The sequence below is a fragment of the Platalea leucorodia genome, assembly GCF_965183815.1.
Source record: "Platalea leucorodia genome assembly, chromosome: 1".
NCBI lineage: Eukaryota > Metazoa > Chordata > Aves > Pelecaniformes > Threskiornithidae > Platalea > Platalea leucorodia.
In genome coordinates, this window is record NC_138823.1 from 8,296,680 (window position 1) to 8,315,080 (window position 18,401).

Here is an 18,401-nt window from a genome sequence, read left to right on the forward strand (position 1 = left end):
GACTAAACAACCTCGGCCGCTCCTCACAGGACCCGTGCTCCAGACCCTTCACCAGCCCCGTCCCGCCGCGATCCCAGCCCCTCACGGCGGCGGCCCGGCGGCCGCGGCTGAGGAAACCAGGAAGCGCGACCGCGCGCGGAAGGGCCGCGTCAGGACGCAACGCCGCAACTGCGCAGGCGCCGCCCAACGGCCGCGGCTCAGCCGTTGGGCGGCGCGTGCTGCTCTCCCGCCCCGCCCCTCCCCTCCCCCCCCCCCCCCCCGCTCCCTGCCCTCGCGCTCTTTGCGCGACGTCGCTGAGGAAGAAGGCGCCGTGTCGGACGCGGCAGATTCGCCATAACCCGCCGCGCGGCCAGTCGCGCCCCCTCCCATTAAAATAATATTTTCTTTACCACAGGGGGAGGCCCGCGGGGCCTCGGCGCAGCCCGCGGGAGTCGTTTTTGTTTTTCCCTTCCCCTCCCCCCCCCCCCCCGGCTTTTTCTTTTTAAACCCGGCGGCCCCGCCTGGCCGCCGGCCGGCTCCCCGCAGCCCCCCCCGCCCCTTCCCCGCCGCGGTTATGGAGGCTGCGGCTGCAGGTGAGCGGGGCGGCGCGGGGCCGGCCGCAAGCGGCGGGCCGGGAGGGCGGAGGGATCCTCTCGCAGCGGGGCCGGCGCTGACTGGGGGTGGTGGGGGGGAGGAAGTAGTTCCGGCGGGCGTCTGTCGTCACGCTGCATCCGCACGAGAAGTAGTTCCCTGACAGGCGGGCCAGCCGCGGCTCCCCCCGCCCCGGCCGCCATCGCTCCTTCGCTGGCGGCAAAGCGCGGGGGAGCGGTGGGGGGCAGCGGCTGCCAGCCGCCCTGGGGGCTTGTGGAGCTGCCTCACCTGGGGAGCCGGGGCCTAGGCCGGGGGGCGGCCCGCGGCGGGGTTGAGGGGGGCCGCGGGCCGCTCTGTGCCTGTGGGGCGGCGCCGGGGCTGCCCCAGCGCGGCCTCCCGGCGGAGGAGGCGGGCAGGGCCCGGCGGGCCGCGCAGGTCCCGCCGCGGTCAGGGAGCTCCGAGTGGGGCCTGGGAGGGCGCCGGAGGGCTGGGGCAGGCCGGGCTCGGGAGCCCCGGGGAGCCCCGGCTGCCTGTCCCGTCCCTCCTGTTCAGGAGCGTGGCGGGGAACGCCTGGAAACGAGCAGCTGCCGGGCTGCCTGCTGTTTGTGTTGCTCTAATGCACGTCAGGGTTGAAAACACTCGCGCTTTCCTTTGACAGCTTGTGTAAATAGTTTTAGCTCAAGAGCCTTAAGAGTTCAGCTGCAGAAGGGAGATAACAAGTTAAAGTTAGATGCTTCCACTGCATTGTCATCTCGGGCCTTTCTGTGCTTTATGTTGGCCTGACTTTCATGGGGATTATGCGTGTAAGTAAAATTACGGAGGCGTGATAGCTATAGTAATACTGTGTATGTGCTTTCTGCATTTCACAATCCCTGTGTGTTCGTTGCAGTACAAGTTTGTGAAGTGATGTTGCAATAATTTAGTGCTAGTTAATTACCCTGTATACTCAAATTTGGCCTTGGTTGTCATTCCCTGAGATGACATTTTAATTTTTAGAATCATAAGTTATTTCTGGCGGTCCTATGGAGTATTTACATACAATTCAGACAGAATTTATGGACAGCTCAAACAGAATTTTATGCTAAAGAGAACAGCGCTATCAGGAGAAAACTTGTATCCAAATAGTAGAATATCTAACAGGTGCTGTGTTACTTAAGTACTGTTGTAAGAGCATTCCAGGACTGCTTTATGTTCTCAGATCAAACTTTAGGAGAGAAATTAATTCTCTTACTACTAGTACGACTACTGCTGCTAATAAATCTATTTATTCACGCATGTTTGTCTTAATAAAAAGTGTTCTGAGGGTGATTGAACCCAGAACTGTCACGAGTGTCCTCTATGATGTTGCAACTGCAGAACTGTCGCTGAGTACAAATGCATTTCTGTTAAGTGTGCTTCCACAAATCACGTTCAGAGCGTTTCAGCCAGGGCATCCTGATGCCGATGGCTGGCCACACAGTTCGTGCTTGTTCTTTGAGAGGTGCCAAATGTTTTCGGTGTCTCTGGTAGTGTGGCTTAGGTTTTGATACTGTCTGATGGTGTGTTTTAGTAGTAACTTCAACAGTGTTGCGTTTAGCCACATGAGGGCGGTCTTAGAACATTAAAAAAAACCGAAGTCTTGGTGTAAGTGTATCTATTAAGGTGCTTTTTTTTAATGATGGAAAGATACCTTGTTTATATGTTCGATAAACTGATTGTTCTAAACTGCTGCAGATAAATTAATTTCGTAGTTATTAGAACATTTTTTTTTCATCCAGTTCTGAATTTTGTATATTCTAGTCAAGATAAGCATGTGTAGGCAGTGTCTTTTTTTTGAAGAACTTTAATTAACTTTTCCCAGGAATGTAAAGCTGATACATGTAAAAGAAAAAATATGTATGCTTTTTTTGCTTTCATTAGCTAAATTTCAGTAGCTTTAAACTCAAGTTTCTTTTGACAAATCTAGTAACAGACTAGTTAAATACAGTGTGCTTGGTTATGGTGAGAGTGTGAGGACACGCTTCAGACAAAGAATCAAGAGCCCCGTGCCCTTTTCCTGTTGGGGCAGCTGTTGGCGTGAGGCAGGCTCTGGTTTCTGGTAATGTCTTGGACAACTCTGCAGCTAGTCAATGTAACCTGGTTACTTAGTCTTCCAGTAACTCAGGTTAACCATCTAAAATTGATCTACCAAAAAGCAGAACTCTAACCTGTTACTAGTCTGTTTCTCTGCCTTTGTGTTGGAGATGATGATGTCTTCATGTAGAATATTTGGAGATTTTCAGAGGTACTGTGTTGTGTTGGTGAAATACTGTAATATTTGAATGTTACAGTAACTGAGCTGTGTTAAAGTCTACCTTGTGTAGTGCAGTTGTGACTTAGAAGAAATCTGAGAAAGCATACATAGTCCGGATCTTAATTTTGTGCCATGCCTGACACATTGTGTCTCTAACGGTGACTCACGATGGATGTCTGAATAGAGAAGTGTAAGAACAGGGCAAGCGCACAGTGATATTTGTCCAGAATACTCTCTAAGGCCTTCTTACGGACTTGCTGAGCCCCGAATAGTATCTTTCCACTTACTAGTTCTTGATGGACTTCCCTTCCAAGAATTTTAACTCCGAGTAGATGTGTTCCCATCTTATGGTTATATGAAGAACTGCCTCCTTTCATGTTCTCTGCTTCTTCCAGTGCAGGGAGAGATCACCTAAAAAGAGCAGAGGGTGGTTTCAGAGGGATCATTTGCTGGTCATCTCCTCTATCACACACGTGATTTCATAGTTCTTCATTTTACTTTTTGTCTTTTCTCCACCTCTCAGCTCCATCCTTCACAGGTAGAAAAAACTGTAGTTTACTTAACTGCTGCTCATCTGGAACAGTGCTGTGTTGTTGATTGTCCTTATCTTTGTACCTTTTAAGGATTATTTTTTTGTTATTATTATTACTATGACTTTAGTTTTTTAGTTTTTCGAGTTAGAGGAACAATATCCGAAGATGTAAGTCCAGTATGGACTTTTGCAGTAGTAATCTTCTTTTCTGTTTTTTGTAGATTTATGTGTTATAGGACCATCTTTTGTATAGGACTGTCTATTATAACTGTAAGGTTTTGGTTCTGAGTAGTGCAGTTCTTAGCTTTGTTTTGAGACTGTCTTTAAAGTGTTAGCTGGAATTGAGAGATCTTTTATAGAAAACTTCTCCAAACCCTGATATAGCAAGAGCAAATTGAAAAGCTTGTTTTGCTACAGGCTCACCTTCTTTGAAGGGTCTTTTCGTACACTTTCTACTACACAGGCTCTCAGACAGGCCTGTTACTGTTGAGGTGTTTTAAAAAAAATGCTGCATTCTGCTTTTTATTTTTCAGATTGATGAGATTATCCTTACTGACCTGCCTTGCTGTGTTTTTTACATTTAATTTGTCACAATTTCTAATCTTCTTTTGTGTTCTTCATTTGACAAAACTTTAATTTTTAGAAAGATGTTTTCTTGTATTAAAGCTTCCTTTCACTGCTGTTCAGCTGTGCTAGATTTTTTTTCTTTCCCTTTCTAAAATCTTCTTTGATCATTAGCATCAAATATGATGCTTTTAAATAGTCTTCATGCTGCTTTCAAGGGTTTAACTCTTTGAAACCTTTTTAGTCCTTTTTATGGTTTGTTTTTGTTTTGTTAAAGATGCTTTTTATCTTTATATAGTTCACATTGTTGAAGTTAAACACAAACATTTGGCTCTTTACCACTCTTAAAGGATTTTTGAGTGCTTCTTTAAGACACGGTTACAGAGTGTGTCACTTTGAATGTGGTCCTGTGTTTTACTTCTGATAAAGTCAAGAACTGTTTCTCCTCATGTGGTTTCCCTGACTGCTTGCTGGGTGAAGCAGTCATTAATGGTGTCTGAACATTTAATCTTGGCATCCTGTCCTGACCTGACATTTAACCAATCTGCATAAGGGTAATTGAAGCCTAAAACATATTGTTGTTTCTGTCTTTGTAACCTCTTTTATCCCCTTCAGTGTGTCACAGTCATTCTTACCACTGTGGTCAGACTGTTGCTAATGTAGTCCTAACACTGTGCTTTTCTGTACAATGAGAGTATTTCAGTCCTCAGGGATTATGTTACTTGTTAAAAAAGCCTGTTAATCAGATTTGACCCTAAGCTGCTTCTAACAGATGGCATTGCTTCACAAACAATACATCGTGCTTTCTGTCCCCAATATTTTGAGGTGGTAGCATCCCACTGGCATTACAACGATATTTTCCAGAAACTTGTTTGAATGCATGTCTGTCAATAATCCTACGCATTCTGGTTTTGTCACCGTATTAAGCTTCTTGCATTATTGTAGTAGTATGGAGATTTACCTTTTTCTTTAAAAGCAACTATGAAGAAAAGGAAAAAAAACCCAACAATTTGTTTCAACTGTTCTTTGTTGTTTCTTGTTAAAACTTTGCTTACTTCTGTATCATCCACCGTTTGAAAATAGTCTTCATGATTTTACCACTGCAAAGTGAATCACCTTGATCTTTGTGGTCTTTTGCACTTGTCACCTACCCTTCAGTCTTCAATTTAAAAACATTTTCATAATCTCTTAAATTTTGGGTTGGATGAAGCCTGTTGCTCCTCTGTTTTTTTCCTCAAGTTGTAATGTTCCCTTAGGTAGGTAGGAAACTGTCAACTTAGTTCTGCTCACAACAGCACCGTCGTGCATTCATGTCCCAAGCACCTTAACTAGTGCTTTATACCCTGCTTTTGTTTTCTCTGTCCTAGTATATTTGTATTTTAAAGATTTTTCAATGCAGTTTATTTCTTAACCAGAAATATTCACAAACTTCAATGTAATTTAGTCTTATATACTGTGTACCTCTCTGTAATGTCTGAGAGCCTCTATAGATGTAGTCTACCTTGTGAACTAGACTTGTGGCCTTGTTAGGGAAAAATGTTGAACGTAGATGATTAGGTTTTCCATAAAACCGGATTAAGCGGTATTGATTTTAGTATCATCTTTTACATTTTGCAGGAATGCATCCTATATCAACATTGCCACAACCTTCTTTCTTAATGTTAAAATAAAAAAACGTTTGTGGCCTTTAACTAATGAAATTAAGTTGTCCCAATTTTAGTTAGCAGCTAAAAGTGAGAACAGACATGGTCAGGTGCTCCGTTTCCTTGTTTGAATGTATTCTGTATAGCGGGTTTTGTCTCAGTAGTCATCCTATACCAGAGAATTAGAAAACAGTTGCTTACTATTCAGAATAGTTCAAATTCAGGTGAAGGAAGCCTTAAAATAGCTTTCTGTTCTCTCTGGCCTGCTGCTTTTATTTTGAACATCAGATACTTGCGATGCCGCTGTTCTAATGGTAGCAAATGGTGGCAGGTTTTGTATACTTTTTTTTTAACACTTAATGAGGATAATGCCTTTGATTTGGAGATATGCCATAATCCTTGGCATTTCTTGATGAATCAAAATAAAGAAAATAGCAGGAGACAAATACTGATTTATTTCATTTTTTTACTCTAGCAGATGAAGAGAAACAAACTTAGTTTATACCAGCGTCTTTATTAAAATGATAACTAAAATGTTACAAGGTTGAGGAGAGGTCTAAGGAATAAATCTATGCCTAAATATAGCCTTCTGAGTTTAAACTGTATGTAATCAAAACTTACATTCATTTAAAAATCCTTTTTTGTAAGATAGAAAAATGCAGCGGACAGTTATTTACATTTTACTGAAGCTATGAAATAGTACTGATTACTTGAAGGTATTAGAAACACATAATCATACATTTCACAGTATTTTAAAAAATATTTTGATCTCTTTTTTAAACAGATGAAAGTAGATTTTAAGTAAAAAACAACAACAAAAAAAGCGTCCCTCCAGTGAAGCAATAAAAATCAGAGATAAGTTATAACATGTTTTTGAAAAATTAGTATATTTGAAATAGCATTGAAAACGAAAAAATCTTTAACGTGCACAGAGGAATAAGATCTGATGTCTAAGAAAAATATTATTAATGTATTTGACATTATTATAGGATATTACAATTCATTGTACTGTATGTGCCAATTCTTTCCTGTTTGGTTCAAGCCATTTTTTTACTGAGAAATAACATTGCTTGTATTAAAAACAAACTATTGGCTTCTTACACGTTGCTCTCATATTAACTGTTGTCTCACGATTTCAATACTTCTACTTAAAGAAACGGTCAAGGAAAAGTCTTGTTTATTGTTCTTAGACACTGGAATATCTTACATGCTCATTTGTGTATGAAAAGGTCTTTAATAAAAAACCCAAGAGTTTTATTGGAAGAATTGTGCCCACTTTTTATTGCACTTGCGATTTGAACAGAAACCCTTGTATTTCCTCAGTAATTCTCCTGTTAGTGTATTATTACATTGTTTAGTATTTTAATGGAAAATTTGACTCCATTGAATGAAGACCGCTTGTAGTTAATAGAGCTGTGATCTAGTAATTGCAGATTTCAAGATAACATAGTGCAGGGGGAGAGCAGTGGCAAGACAGTGAGGAAGTCAGGTACTGAAGTAACATAATTTTTTTTTTTTTCATAAGCTTGTTGGACAGCAATGCAGTGCTGTGCTATGCTTTACTGGTAGATGAAACTACAATTTGTTTCTGATTGTATTGTATCATTTGTGTTAGCTAGTTGTAGACATTGTTACAGTGTTAGATATTGGGAGTTTTTATGAGAATGAGTAATTATTCTAGGAATATTTTGAAATTAGTGATAGATTTTAGGCAGTTATCTCTGAAATAGTCCAGTGCTGAGATATATTTAGGTGGGACTTTAGATTTGTTTTTCCTTGGTCCTCAAGCATACCTGTTTTTATAGGTATGGGCTTGGAGATTTGAGAGTGGCACACCTTAAGGAAGTAAAACTTGTTGGAGAAAGATCAGCAGCAGCATGCGGGGGGGTGTCCTGGGGGAGTCCCTGTCGCAGGCTGATGGATGTGGCTGCTGCTTTCCCACTTGCAGATTCAAGCAGCGGCAAAGCTGAGTATGTATCCCTCAGACACGGTCCGCACACACCGGACACGAGACACCGACAGGGGAGGTGCTGCCTTCAACAGCACCTACATATAGGGCTCACATAAAATATAAGTAGAGACAGCCAAGTCCTTCTCTTCGGCTGGTAGGCATGGACAGAGAGTCCACGACATCAGTCCACAGCACCTACACCCACACACCGTGTTCGGGGAAGATGCAGATGCTTGTCCCCCCTGCCCAGCAGCTGGCACCAGGCGCAGGGGCTGTGACCCATGGTCCCACTCCAGCTGCTGGGGCTGAGCCCCTCCTCACTTCACTCTCTCCGGTCCCCCCAGGAGCTGCGCCTGGGACATGCAGTGGTCCCATCCCTGTGGCTGGAGGTGGGGATGGTGAATGGGGGTTGCGGTCAGTTCATCACACATTGTGTCTGCCGCTCCTTGCTCCTCACACTCTTCCCCTGCTCCAGCATGGAGTCCTTCCCACAGGAGATGGTTCTTCATGAACTGCTCCAGCATGGGTCCCTTCCACGGGGTGCAGTCCTTCAGGAACAGACTGCTTCAGCGTGGGTCCCCCACAGGGTCACAACTCCTGCCAGCAAACCTGCTCCACTGTGGGCTCTTCTCTCCATGGGTCCACAGGTCCTGCCAGGAGCCTGCTCCAGTGTGGGCTTCCCATGGGGTCACAGCCTCCTTTGGGTGCATCCACCTGTTCTGGCGTGGGGTCCCCCACAGGCTGCAGGTGGATCTCTGCTCCACCGTGGACCTCCATGGGACAGCCTGCCTCACCATGGTCTTCCCCATGGGCTGCAGGGGAATCTCTGCTCGGGCGCCTGGAGCACCTCCTCCCCCTCCTTCTGCACTGACCTTGGTGCCTGCAGGGCTGGTTCTCTCACATTTTCTCACTCCTTTCTCCCATCTGCTGCACAGCGTTTTTGACCCTTTCTTGAATATGTTATCACAGAGACACTACCAGCATTGCTGATGGACTCAGCTTTGGGCAGTGGTGGGTCCGTCTTGGAGCCAGCTGGAGCTGGCTCTGTCTGACACAGGGGCAGCTCCTGGTGTCTTCTCACAGAAGCCCCCCCTGCAGCCTCCCCTCCGTTACCAAAACCTTGTCATGTAAACCATAGTCCCACGGATGCTCCTAAAGTATCCCAAATCTTCCTGTTCCTCTTGTTTCCCTTTCCTTACCAGTAGCTTCTCCAAAGCTGTGCCTGCAGTTTCTTGGTGTCCCGTCAATTAGTAAGTGGAGACTTTTGGTCCTTGGCATTGTCTTTCATCTCTTGTCTGCCAGGTTTGTGTCTCTGTGTGTTCTTGTTCATCATGTATCCCATTAATTTATTGACCTCTTTTGCACTGAAAATATCCTTGATCAGATAGCCTTAATGAAGCAGACTCTTACCTTCCACATGCTCTTATAAATGATAAGACTAAAATCCTACTGAAGAAGTTGATGTTTCTCATCTCATTCGTGGCTCACTGCATTCTGTTTCCTGGCTGTACCCTTGGATGCACAACAGAAGAAGGACTTCCATACAGTTGTTTTTAAGAGCTTTCATACAGACAACATTTAAAAAAACCAAACCAAAACAAAATTTTCACTTAATAATTGAATTTGCGACAAATGCTGTGTGCTATGGCATGACTTACTCCAGAGTTGGAACACCTTAGTGGCGAAGACTAAGCGGTCCTGTGGACCTGCACATCAGGTGAAGTGACGAAGAGTCCGAGCTGCCCAGTGAACAGGAGCAGGGAGTTAAGTGACCTGCAACAAACTGGAAATGCAGCCAGACACTGGAGAAGGAGCCGGTGTTGTGGAACAGGGAGAAGAGACCCGAGGACGTGATTCTGAGCTGAAGGCACGTGTTTGTGTTGCTAATAATTCCAGCAGGTTCCTTAAAGAAACTGATGCCACCACAGGGCCTTTCTTAGCAAACCTTGATGTGCTTGTAGATAGGAAGATAGAAGCAAAGGGAGTTTAGGATCAGGTGTGTGAGGAACCGCATCTGTGGCTAAGTACATGGAGATCCTCTAGCTGTTTCACTGGGGTAGAAAATGGCAAATCAGTGGCTTAAATTGTGTCTTTACAGGACGAAGCACTGCTGTAGAAGAGATATGGTGGTTTTCTCTGTGCTGTAACTGGATGTTAACCCTGGAAATACAGTTCCTTACTTAATCAGAGTCTCTGTCAGGATTCAGTAGGACAGTATCTGGTAGCCATACGGTATAATACGCTCAATGAAGGCTGTGGTAGCTTTAGATCTGACATGTCTAAATCTTGTGAAACCTGGAAGCTATGTTTACCTTTATAATTTTAAGCTGAGAACAAGTACCTTTGGATTCCAACCAGACCTCAACAGAGAGGGGCAAAGTTCTCGTAGCAGCAAGAAAAAAGGAGCTTGGAAACAGAAGTACAAGTTAACATGAGTAGTTATGTTGAAAGCTTGGAAGTGCGTAGTAAGGAACAGGGAGAGAGAAGAGAGAGTCTGGTAGAGAGCATGGCACAAGAAATTATATTACATATGCTGAATATGGGAGGAAATCTTTTAGGTTTGATATACTTTATTCTTTTTTTCACTTTCACCATTAGCATTACTAATTGTCTGTAATACAATCAGAAATACCTAACTGTCATTTAAAAAAAAAAAAAAAAAAAAAAAAACCTCAGGAAAAAACCCAACAAGACAAAATCCTAGTCTAAGAATGACGTACAAGATTTTTAATTGCACAAAGTTCTTGTTGTTAAGGATGTGACGGTGATGAGGCAGCAAGGTTTGTTTCAGCTCTGTTCTGAGTTTAGAAGGAAATAACTACTCACTCATATTCTGAACTTCATTGCTGTGTGTTGTAGCAAGGTTGACCAGGTGCATAAGTATGCATAATATCAACTTTGTTATTCCACAGGCCAATAGATACCTGGTGAATTTTTATTTTTGTATTCAACTACAGAGTTCTAGTTCCTTTTAACAGTTGCAGAACTCCAAAGGCTATTACAGAAGTTTTTAACTATTGCCTGCATTGAAGAGAGTGGTGAAAAATTTTGGATACATTAGGATGATTTATGGCACATAAATGCAGATTCATTTCCTTGCTCTGTGTTTCTTGTGATAACGGTTATTTAAAAATAAAACAAAACAATACCCAACCCCTAGCCTACCTTTTATGCCAAATTAAAGTATTTGATTAGTTAAAATGAACTCTGGACTAGGTTTTGTAATACAATGATTGAAAGTACATATGACAACAATATATTACCTGATTCCCTTAAATACTGTTAATTTCAGTGATTTTTCTAATGTAACTGCCTCTTTCTCCCCCTTTCTTTCCTCCCCACTCCAACTTTAAAGCGAAACAGGGCAGTTACTGGTTTATGCTTTGTGAAAGGGATTGGGAATAAGGGAACCTGCTTCCTAGTCTACAATTTTCTATTTGTCTTTAGTAATCCATTTGTTCATCTCCCTTTGCTGTATACATGGTTGGTATAAAGAAAAAAAAATTGGCTAATGAAGAAATACCCTGAGATCTTTGGAAGAATTAAAAAAGAAAAATTGAAATGGCTTCACTTACACTATAGCTTAATTTGCCACTTCTCCATTTTAGAAGAAAATAACTGGTAATATTTATTTCACTGTACACTTAGCACAGTTTAGATGGGCAAACTGAAGATAATGAATGAACGCAAAGCATGTTTAGTGAATGGAATGTTCCAAATTGGTTTTGGCTGGAATTCCTGTTGTTTGTTTACCTGCATACTTGATTACTGTTCCTTTCTTTCTCTGCATATTTAATTGCTGTCTAATTAATTGCTCTGTTGATTTCCCACATAATTAATTATTCACTAATTAAGCATTGATTCCCTGCATAGTTAATTAACTTATTGCTTATTTGATTTTTACACTTAATTGACTATAATTCATTGCTCTATTGCTACACCACCTAATTAGCAACTGGTTAATCAATTATCATTTGCTTACTCCTAATCTAGTTGTTTAGGCCCGTGATCAGCACAGTTTATCCTCTGCTTTATGACCTTTTCCAGTCGTTCTTCCTAAAATAATTTCTTTCCTCAGTTTTGTTTCCACCTCTGAGCAAAGCACACGCATCTTCCGCATATTCTCCTGATGCTTTCTGCACCTTCGCTATCACGCACAGTGTTCGCCGCCGCCAGGTCTGTTCACTTCTGGGTTTGTTCCAGCTTTACTTCTGTTTGATGGTCTCCCATGGTTTTATTACTTCATGTGAATCCTGAATGCTTCTTGGAAAGACTTTAAACAAGGATTTGTGTAATCAGGCACTTTTAAACAACCAAACAGACTTCTCGGGATTCTTGTTGCTCTTCTGTCCCTCTCCAAGTCCTCTCTGGGAGGAGTGAGAGATGAAGTGGCGTGTGAGTACTGATTACAGCTGTTGAAGGAGGAGACGGGAGACACGAAGCAGTGAGCCTGAACTTGTAGGGAAAACAACTAGCAGGTCAGGAAGCAGAAACAGTGGCAAATAAAACTTCAATATAGAAGTGTCAGCTAAATTATGGAGTTTCAATGTTTGGTGTTAGTTAAACCTTTTGGTAAATGCTCATAGGTTTTGTAGTGTGAATCTTAAATGTGCATTTACATCTGCTGGGTCAATAACAAGCTTCATTCACTTAAAAAAAAAAAAAAAGAATACTAACTAGAGCAGAACTAGTTCAAAGAAACTGATTCAAAGGAACATTTACATTATAAACGTACTGCAATCAAAATAGAAATATGTGTGTGTGCTCAAGACAGCAGAATGCCTGAGAAGGAACCCTACTGAGCTCCTAAGAACATGTGGAGTGTATTATGTATTTTACATAGCTGCTTGTGTGTGTAATATAAAGTATATTTCAAACAACAGGAACAGTATTTGAGTTGTTTTTCAGAGATGTTTTAAAAGAGATGTAGGCATACTCTGCCTTTTAGTTTTGAGGTAGTTGTATTATTTCTGAAGATGAGGGTGATTTTGTTATAGTTTCAGGTGCAAATAACTGTAAAAGAGGGTCAACTCTGCTGTTCCTAACATTCAGAATGCCTTAAAGACGTATTTTTCTTGAGTGGGGTGAACCATATAAGCGTGTCATGAAGGGAGGGGAGTAATGTTGAATAGGTGTAGCGATCTTTGCTTGGGATTGTTTTGTAAACAGGTCCCAAAACACAACTTTCCTGTTCTCTTCCCTCCAGATTCATCCCAAAGTTCACAAAAAGTCACTTTATTTCTGTACTTATTCAGCTAATCTGTGGTTTGGTCCAGCTAATCCGTGGTTTGGTTTGTACCTCAAATAACATTGGTTGTTCCAGTCTGATTTCAGTGAGCCTATGTCCCTAATTTTCCTTAGGGAGGTGGAGAAGAGAGGAGCAATTGAAACCAACCTCTGGGCCAGGAGTTTATATAGGTAGCTGAGAAACAAGCGTGCTGTTAAAATTGGTTCCTGGTTGTTGGAAGGTTTCATTGGACAGTGAAAGGGAGCAGGGACTGTTGAAAAATCAAACCATTAGAACAAATGACAGCAGTTTTAGAAAGCAAAGTCCTCTGAATTAATTCTCTGCCAAAACTTTGTGAGGTTTTTTTTAGCAGGATTTTTCTGAATTATTAACTTTATATTAACCCTTCTTTATTGTTATTTACTCTGTTGTGGCTTTGCTTTCACATCACAACTCTAGTACCTACAAACTAAAAAAAACCCACAAAGTTTTGTCTAAAAAGTTCTGTAAAATTTTTGTTTAAAGCATTGACCAAGGAAGGTTTTAATGAAGTTCTTCATTTGCTACTGTTTCAAAAATTTTTAGTTTGTTGGAGCTTTTTTTGACTCAACAGGAATTTTTCATAGAACTTGTATGTCAAAGTGTATGACATACTAGATGTTTTTGTTAATGTCAAATATTAATATTGCCTCTGAGGCCAATATGACGTGTTTTGTTCTGAGAGCAAAACTTTTTTCCCCCTGCTTAAATTTTCCTCCTATTCCTGCCCATTTTTCTCCACATAGATGGGTCAAGATGAGGCCTGGTATTTTTTCCAAATATTGGGATAAAAGAAGAAAAATATTTGTGTTTGTACAGCTCTGAAGTGAATGGCCAGAGGGAGAAAGGAAGATGATGTGATTGCATAGCTGTGGCTGTCATAAGATGAAACATTTTGTGGTCTACAGTGCTGCAGATGTTTTGACCTTCCTCCCCACCCTTTCATTAGTGGCAGAGCCACATCTAAGGATGATGACCCCTGATACCAAGCACTTAACATTTTTAACTCACAGTGTATGCTCGTGGTAACGTGCGAAGGCAAAAATGACCAATCAAAACATTCATTTATTGTAAAATATATTTATTTTCTAACAGATGTTACTATAGTGAAGGGAAAGTTTCCTTTTATCTTTTATGCTATTTAATTCTTTCTAACTTTCTTTTGTTTCCAGCACTTACACAGCTAATTAGAAAATTAGACTTGCTTAGGTGAGGTAAGTAGAAACGTTAAGTAGATGTAGGAAAGAACAGCAAGGTCTGTGAACATAAGTTAGTATTAGGGGCCCAGCTTCTCTGTATTTCAGAGCTACTTTCTAAAGGATAAAATCTTTTGCGTTTATACCAGTGTGATACATGTCAAACCTGGACGATGACTTAATGTCTTATATAATTTTATCAGATGTTTGAAAAATATAAAATTGTGACATTGTCTGAGGCTAGAAGGGGAAAAAAAGGTCTTAATCTATCCTGCTTCCTTTTGGGTCTTATTATTTCTAAGATTTGAGCCAGAAGAAATATTTTGTCTTGTGAGGATCTGGGTAGAAGTTTAATCACTTCTTCAATTAATTCATTTTGGGATTTATTATGAGTGTCTTAATTTAATGGTGTTACATTCTTCGTTTCAGCTCATTACTGTCTATTAAGTCCATTAAGTTAACTGATAGTTACTGTGTTAACTGAACCAAAATCTCTATAACTAGTGGTAATATAAATAAACATCTAAAATTTGGGAATATTAACTCCTCTTTTTAACCTTATTTTTCAGGGATCAATTCCATCTTCATGTGCAAGCTTTGTAACTTATTTTCGCCAAATCAATCAGAACTATTGTCTCATGTCTCTGAGAAGCATACAGAAGAAGGGATCAATGTGGATGACATCATTATTCCTCTCCAACCTCTAACAGTACCCACAAACATAAACAAAGATGGAGAAGGTACATTCATAAACTGAAAGGAATGTAATTTTCGAACAGTAATTTAGTTTTTTAATATAACCTGTGGTATGATGATTCTGCATTGTGTATAGAACGATTTACATAGCTTGTTTCTATTGTCACTGTACGTTGCCAACCTGAATTTCATCCAGTGCGCAGTATGTCGGAGGACAGATGTAGATAAACTCAGCGTGTGACAGAGGATGATGACATTAGGTCATTCATTTTAAATGTCAAGTACAGTGAAGTCTCTTTCCTACAGCTTTAATCTGAAGCTGTGTAATAGCCATGTAATTGTGTAATAGCCATGGAAAGCAACCAGGACACCGTGGATGGGGCTCTTAAGGCTTAGGAATGGTGGTGTGCTTTGAGTTGTCTAACTTGTTCCTTGTTGTGTTTCAGATAATTTTAATAGTTCTGTTCCAAAAAGGAAATGGCATGATTCATAATTTAGAACTGTGCCTTGATATTGGCACTAGTAAATAAAGCAATCTGGTAGTCAAAGGTTGAATTAGTTATACAGAACAATTTTACCCTGCAGTGGAAGAAGTTATGTTCATTCTATTTTTAACTGATTATAATTGCAATACCTTGTAATATTAGCAATGGGTTAAAAATAACTGACTTCATAATTATATCTTCTTTAGACCCTTACTGAGCAATGGATTTTTATTGTTGGCAAACCTCTTATTTAATACAACTACTAGGATTTTCCAATCATTATAATTTCTGGATTTTAAAAAGTATGTGCTTATGAATAAAAAAGCACTCTAATATCATACTTAAAAGAATTTTTTTATCATTAACATATGGATGTGATATTGCTTAATTTATTTACCAGCAATAATTCAATAGTTATATTAACTTCATCAACATAAGAAGATATTTCTAATAATGGTCATATAGTGTTCAACTGTAGCTGCTATCTCGCCAGATGGTTGGTGAGGAAAAATTGCACCAGATTATTAGTTCACACAATGCCTAAAATTAACAGTGTATCAGAAGAAGATGAATAAATATCAGATCTACATCAAGTTTCAAAATGCCATTCTGATTTTATTTTAATTGTACAGAATGGATTTCTTAGTCATGCAGAATGCATCTTCCTTTCTTAAATCTTTATTTCCTTTTAGCCCTTCATTAAACTGTATGTCTGACCACAGTGAGACTGGTACTTTGAAATATATTCCTTTTAGTAAAAAGGCTCTTCTGTAAACTTCTTTTTGTATTGTGCACTTTCTGTATTGCATGTAGTTAAGCATGCATTTGTACATTTATGAGAATAGTATGTAATTACCATTATGATCTGAAGCAGCAGAAATTAGACATATGCAGCTTTTAAGAAAATAACTTTGCAAATCTAATTATATAAAATATAACATTCATATGTTGTGTATTTGTAAGTTACCTTTTTCATTAATGTTGGTGAACACTTTTAGTCATCTGATATGGTCATATGATGCCACCTTTTTCAGATTATGTAGCCCAACTCTTTGCCATCTGCTGTCAGTAAGAATGTAAAGGTAAATTCCTTTCACATAGATTTCAACTCGCATTATAGACATACTCTAATATTTCTTCTTTTCCATCACACAGATTGACTGGAGAAGAGGGTAGTCTGTTCTGAAGTCCTATTCAATTATCTCTTGTGTTCTTTTTTTAAAAAATAGGGTATTTCACAGTTGAATGTAGGAATTTGAAGAGTTGTTCTTTCAAAGCATCAATTTTTTCCCTCCTGTTACGGAATCTGCAGTAGATAAAACTTTAAAGGTTTATAATATACAATTTTTTCTCAGTGGACCACTTTTTGTAGCAATTCAGTGTTGTCACTAAAAGGAGAAGTGATTGATGGATGACAGTCTAGAAATTACAGCTTCCTTTTAGTACTCGTTGACTGATAAATGAACATCTTTTTGTCCTTTGAAAGCATAGTTTCTCTTCCAAGTATTAGTAACCACTGTAGCTACTCCAGAATTGGTAGAGACAAGTGAATGCTGAGTTGTTAATGGAGCTCTGTGTTCTGCCTGAGTAATAAATTAATGATTTTATAAGTACTGTGAACAACTAAAATGCTAGGCAAGTAATATGTGTTTATTACTCTAATGTTATTTTATTGGCAGTGCTCTCTGCAGAATTTTATTTAGTCACGCCACTTTCCCACAGTTAGGTCATGATATATTTAGAGTTGATTTGTGCTAACCATTTTAGTAGGATGATGTTAGAAATTTTATCAAGTGGAACCAAGGGTACTGGGCAGATGTTGCTGTTATACAAATTATGCATAGCTCACATTTTGTCGGGTTCTGGAGTGTGGCATCTTTGTTTGGGAAATGACAGGCATTTACTGGGTAACTGTTGTCACACGCACTCCAGTTTTGCATAGGGTTTCCTTTTGTAACTTTTCATAAAGATCTCCATCTCCTTCAAAGTGCTTGTCAAAACTCTTTCTGCCTTTTTTTTTTTTTTTTTTTTTTTTGCTTCTACTTAGTCAGATTGGTAATGGTTTGAGGGACAGCATGGATGGCCCTAGCTTCATCTGATAATAATAATATTCCCTGATGGATCGTTGTTTATAGGCTGTATCTGCATTAGGGGATACATGCTCTCTGCAGCGCAGTCTCCAGGCCTGATCTATTGATTATGAAACCCAGAAGAAAGTTAGAATCTGGGTATCGTAATGTTCTCCAAGAAGTTAAACTCATTAAGGTCGCTCAAAAATGTTGTGTATGCATCAGCCTCATCCTTACTTGAACACAGGATGCAACTGGAGCATGCATTCAGGCTTGGGCGATAAGAGGTGTTCCTAGGTGTTGTGATATATGCACATAATAGTAACAATATAAGGCTGTGGATGAGATTTATTTGCGTATATTTGTATGACACCTTGTGCAGAAGATTGTGAATACAGCCATATGCTGCTGTAATTGATTAAATAAAATGTGAACTTTTTATACTGACATTTGAGGAAGGATTTGTGTTGCATAATGCATCTAGCCATTAAGATTTGTTCAGGATATTCAAGTGAACGCTTGCACAAGTGTTTTGTGACTTCTCACAAACTTTTTGTTTGAATCCCGCTACAGCTAACAGCGTGGTGACTGTGTTGAGCTACTCACACAGGTTTGGAGAAAAAGGGCCATTTGACAGGGATCGCTTACATGTCCTACTCTTCCCAGAGTCAGAAATATTTGTCCCATTATAACATTAAAATGGCTAATTGAAGGTGTTTTGTACATGTGTAACTTTAATTATACATGTAATTGAGTTAAAGCTGAGGGGTAGAAAACCAGAGGAGAAAAATCTGTGATATACTTCCAGTGTATAGTCTTACCAATTTATTGCATTTTTCCTGTACCTAATAAAGTAATTTTGGAAAATCCTGCCCTTTAAGGGTGTTGTCCTTTAGTGAATTGAGGCAAACACTGTACTGAGGATCATTAAGCCCAGCAGAATCCATAGTGCTGGTGTGTCATGATCTACATGGTCTACGGTCTAACTTATGAAGAGTTAAAAATGCTCAACAGTGGAGTTATTTTAATTTTATGCTTAATTTTATTCAACTTTATTTATTTAAAAAATAAGCTTTACAAAAATGTTGTCTAGGACCTAGTGCCCTGGAGGTCTGGTTGTGGATGTCTATTTTTATGTAGCATGATCCCAGACAAGT

General features: G+C 40.1%; 1 protein-coding gene across 4 annotated transcripts in view; it reads left to right on the forward strand.

The window, feature by feature from the left end:
- Window positions 1–471: 471 nt before the first annotated feature.
- Window positions 472–18,401, forward strand: part of ZFAT (zinc finger and AT-hook domain containing) — a 92,716-nt gene continuing 74,786 nt past the window's right edge. For 2 of the 4 annotated variants that reach the window (XM_082313348.1, XM_082313351.1), the window contains exons 1-2: window positions 472–572; window positions 14,564–14,734. In XM_082313348.1, coding sequence (XP_082169474.1) covers window positions 554–572; window positions 14,564–14,734 — 190 coding nt within the window. In that variant the 5' untranslated portion in view covers window positions 472–553. Of the gene's footprint in view, window positions 573–1,002; window positions 1,374–13,971; window positions 14,013–14,563; window positions 14,735–18,401 lie in introns of those variants that run through there. The other 2 variants (XM_082313347.1, XM_082313349.1) reach the window with 2 other exon arrangements.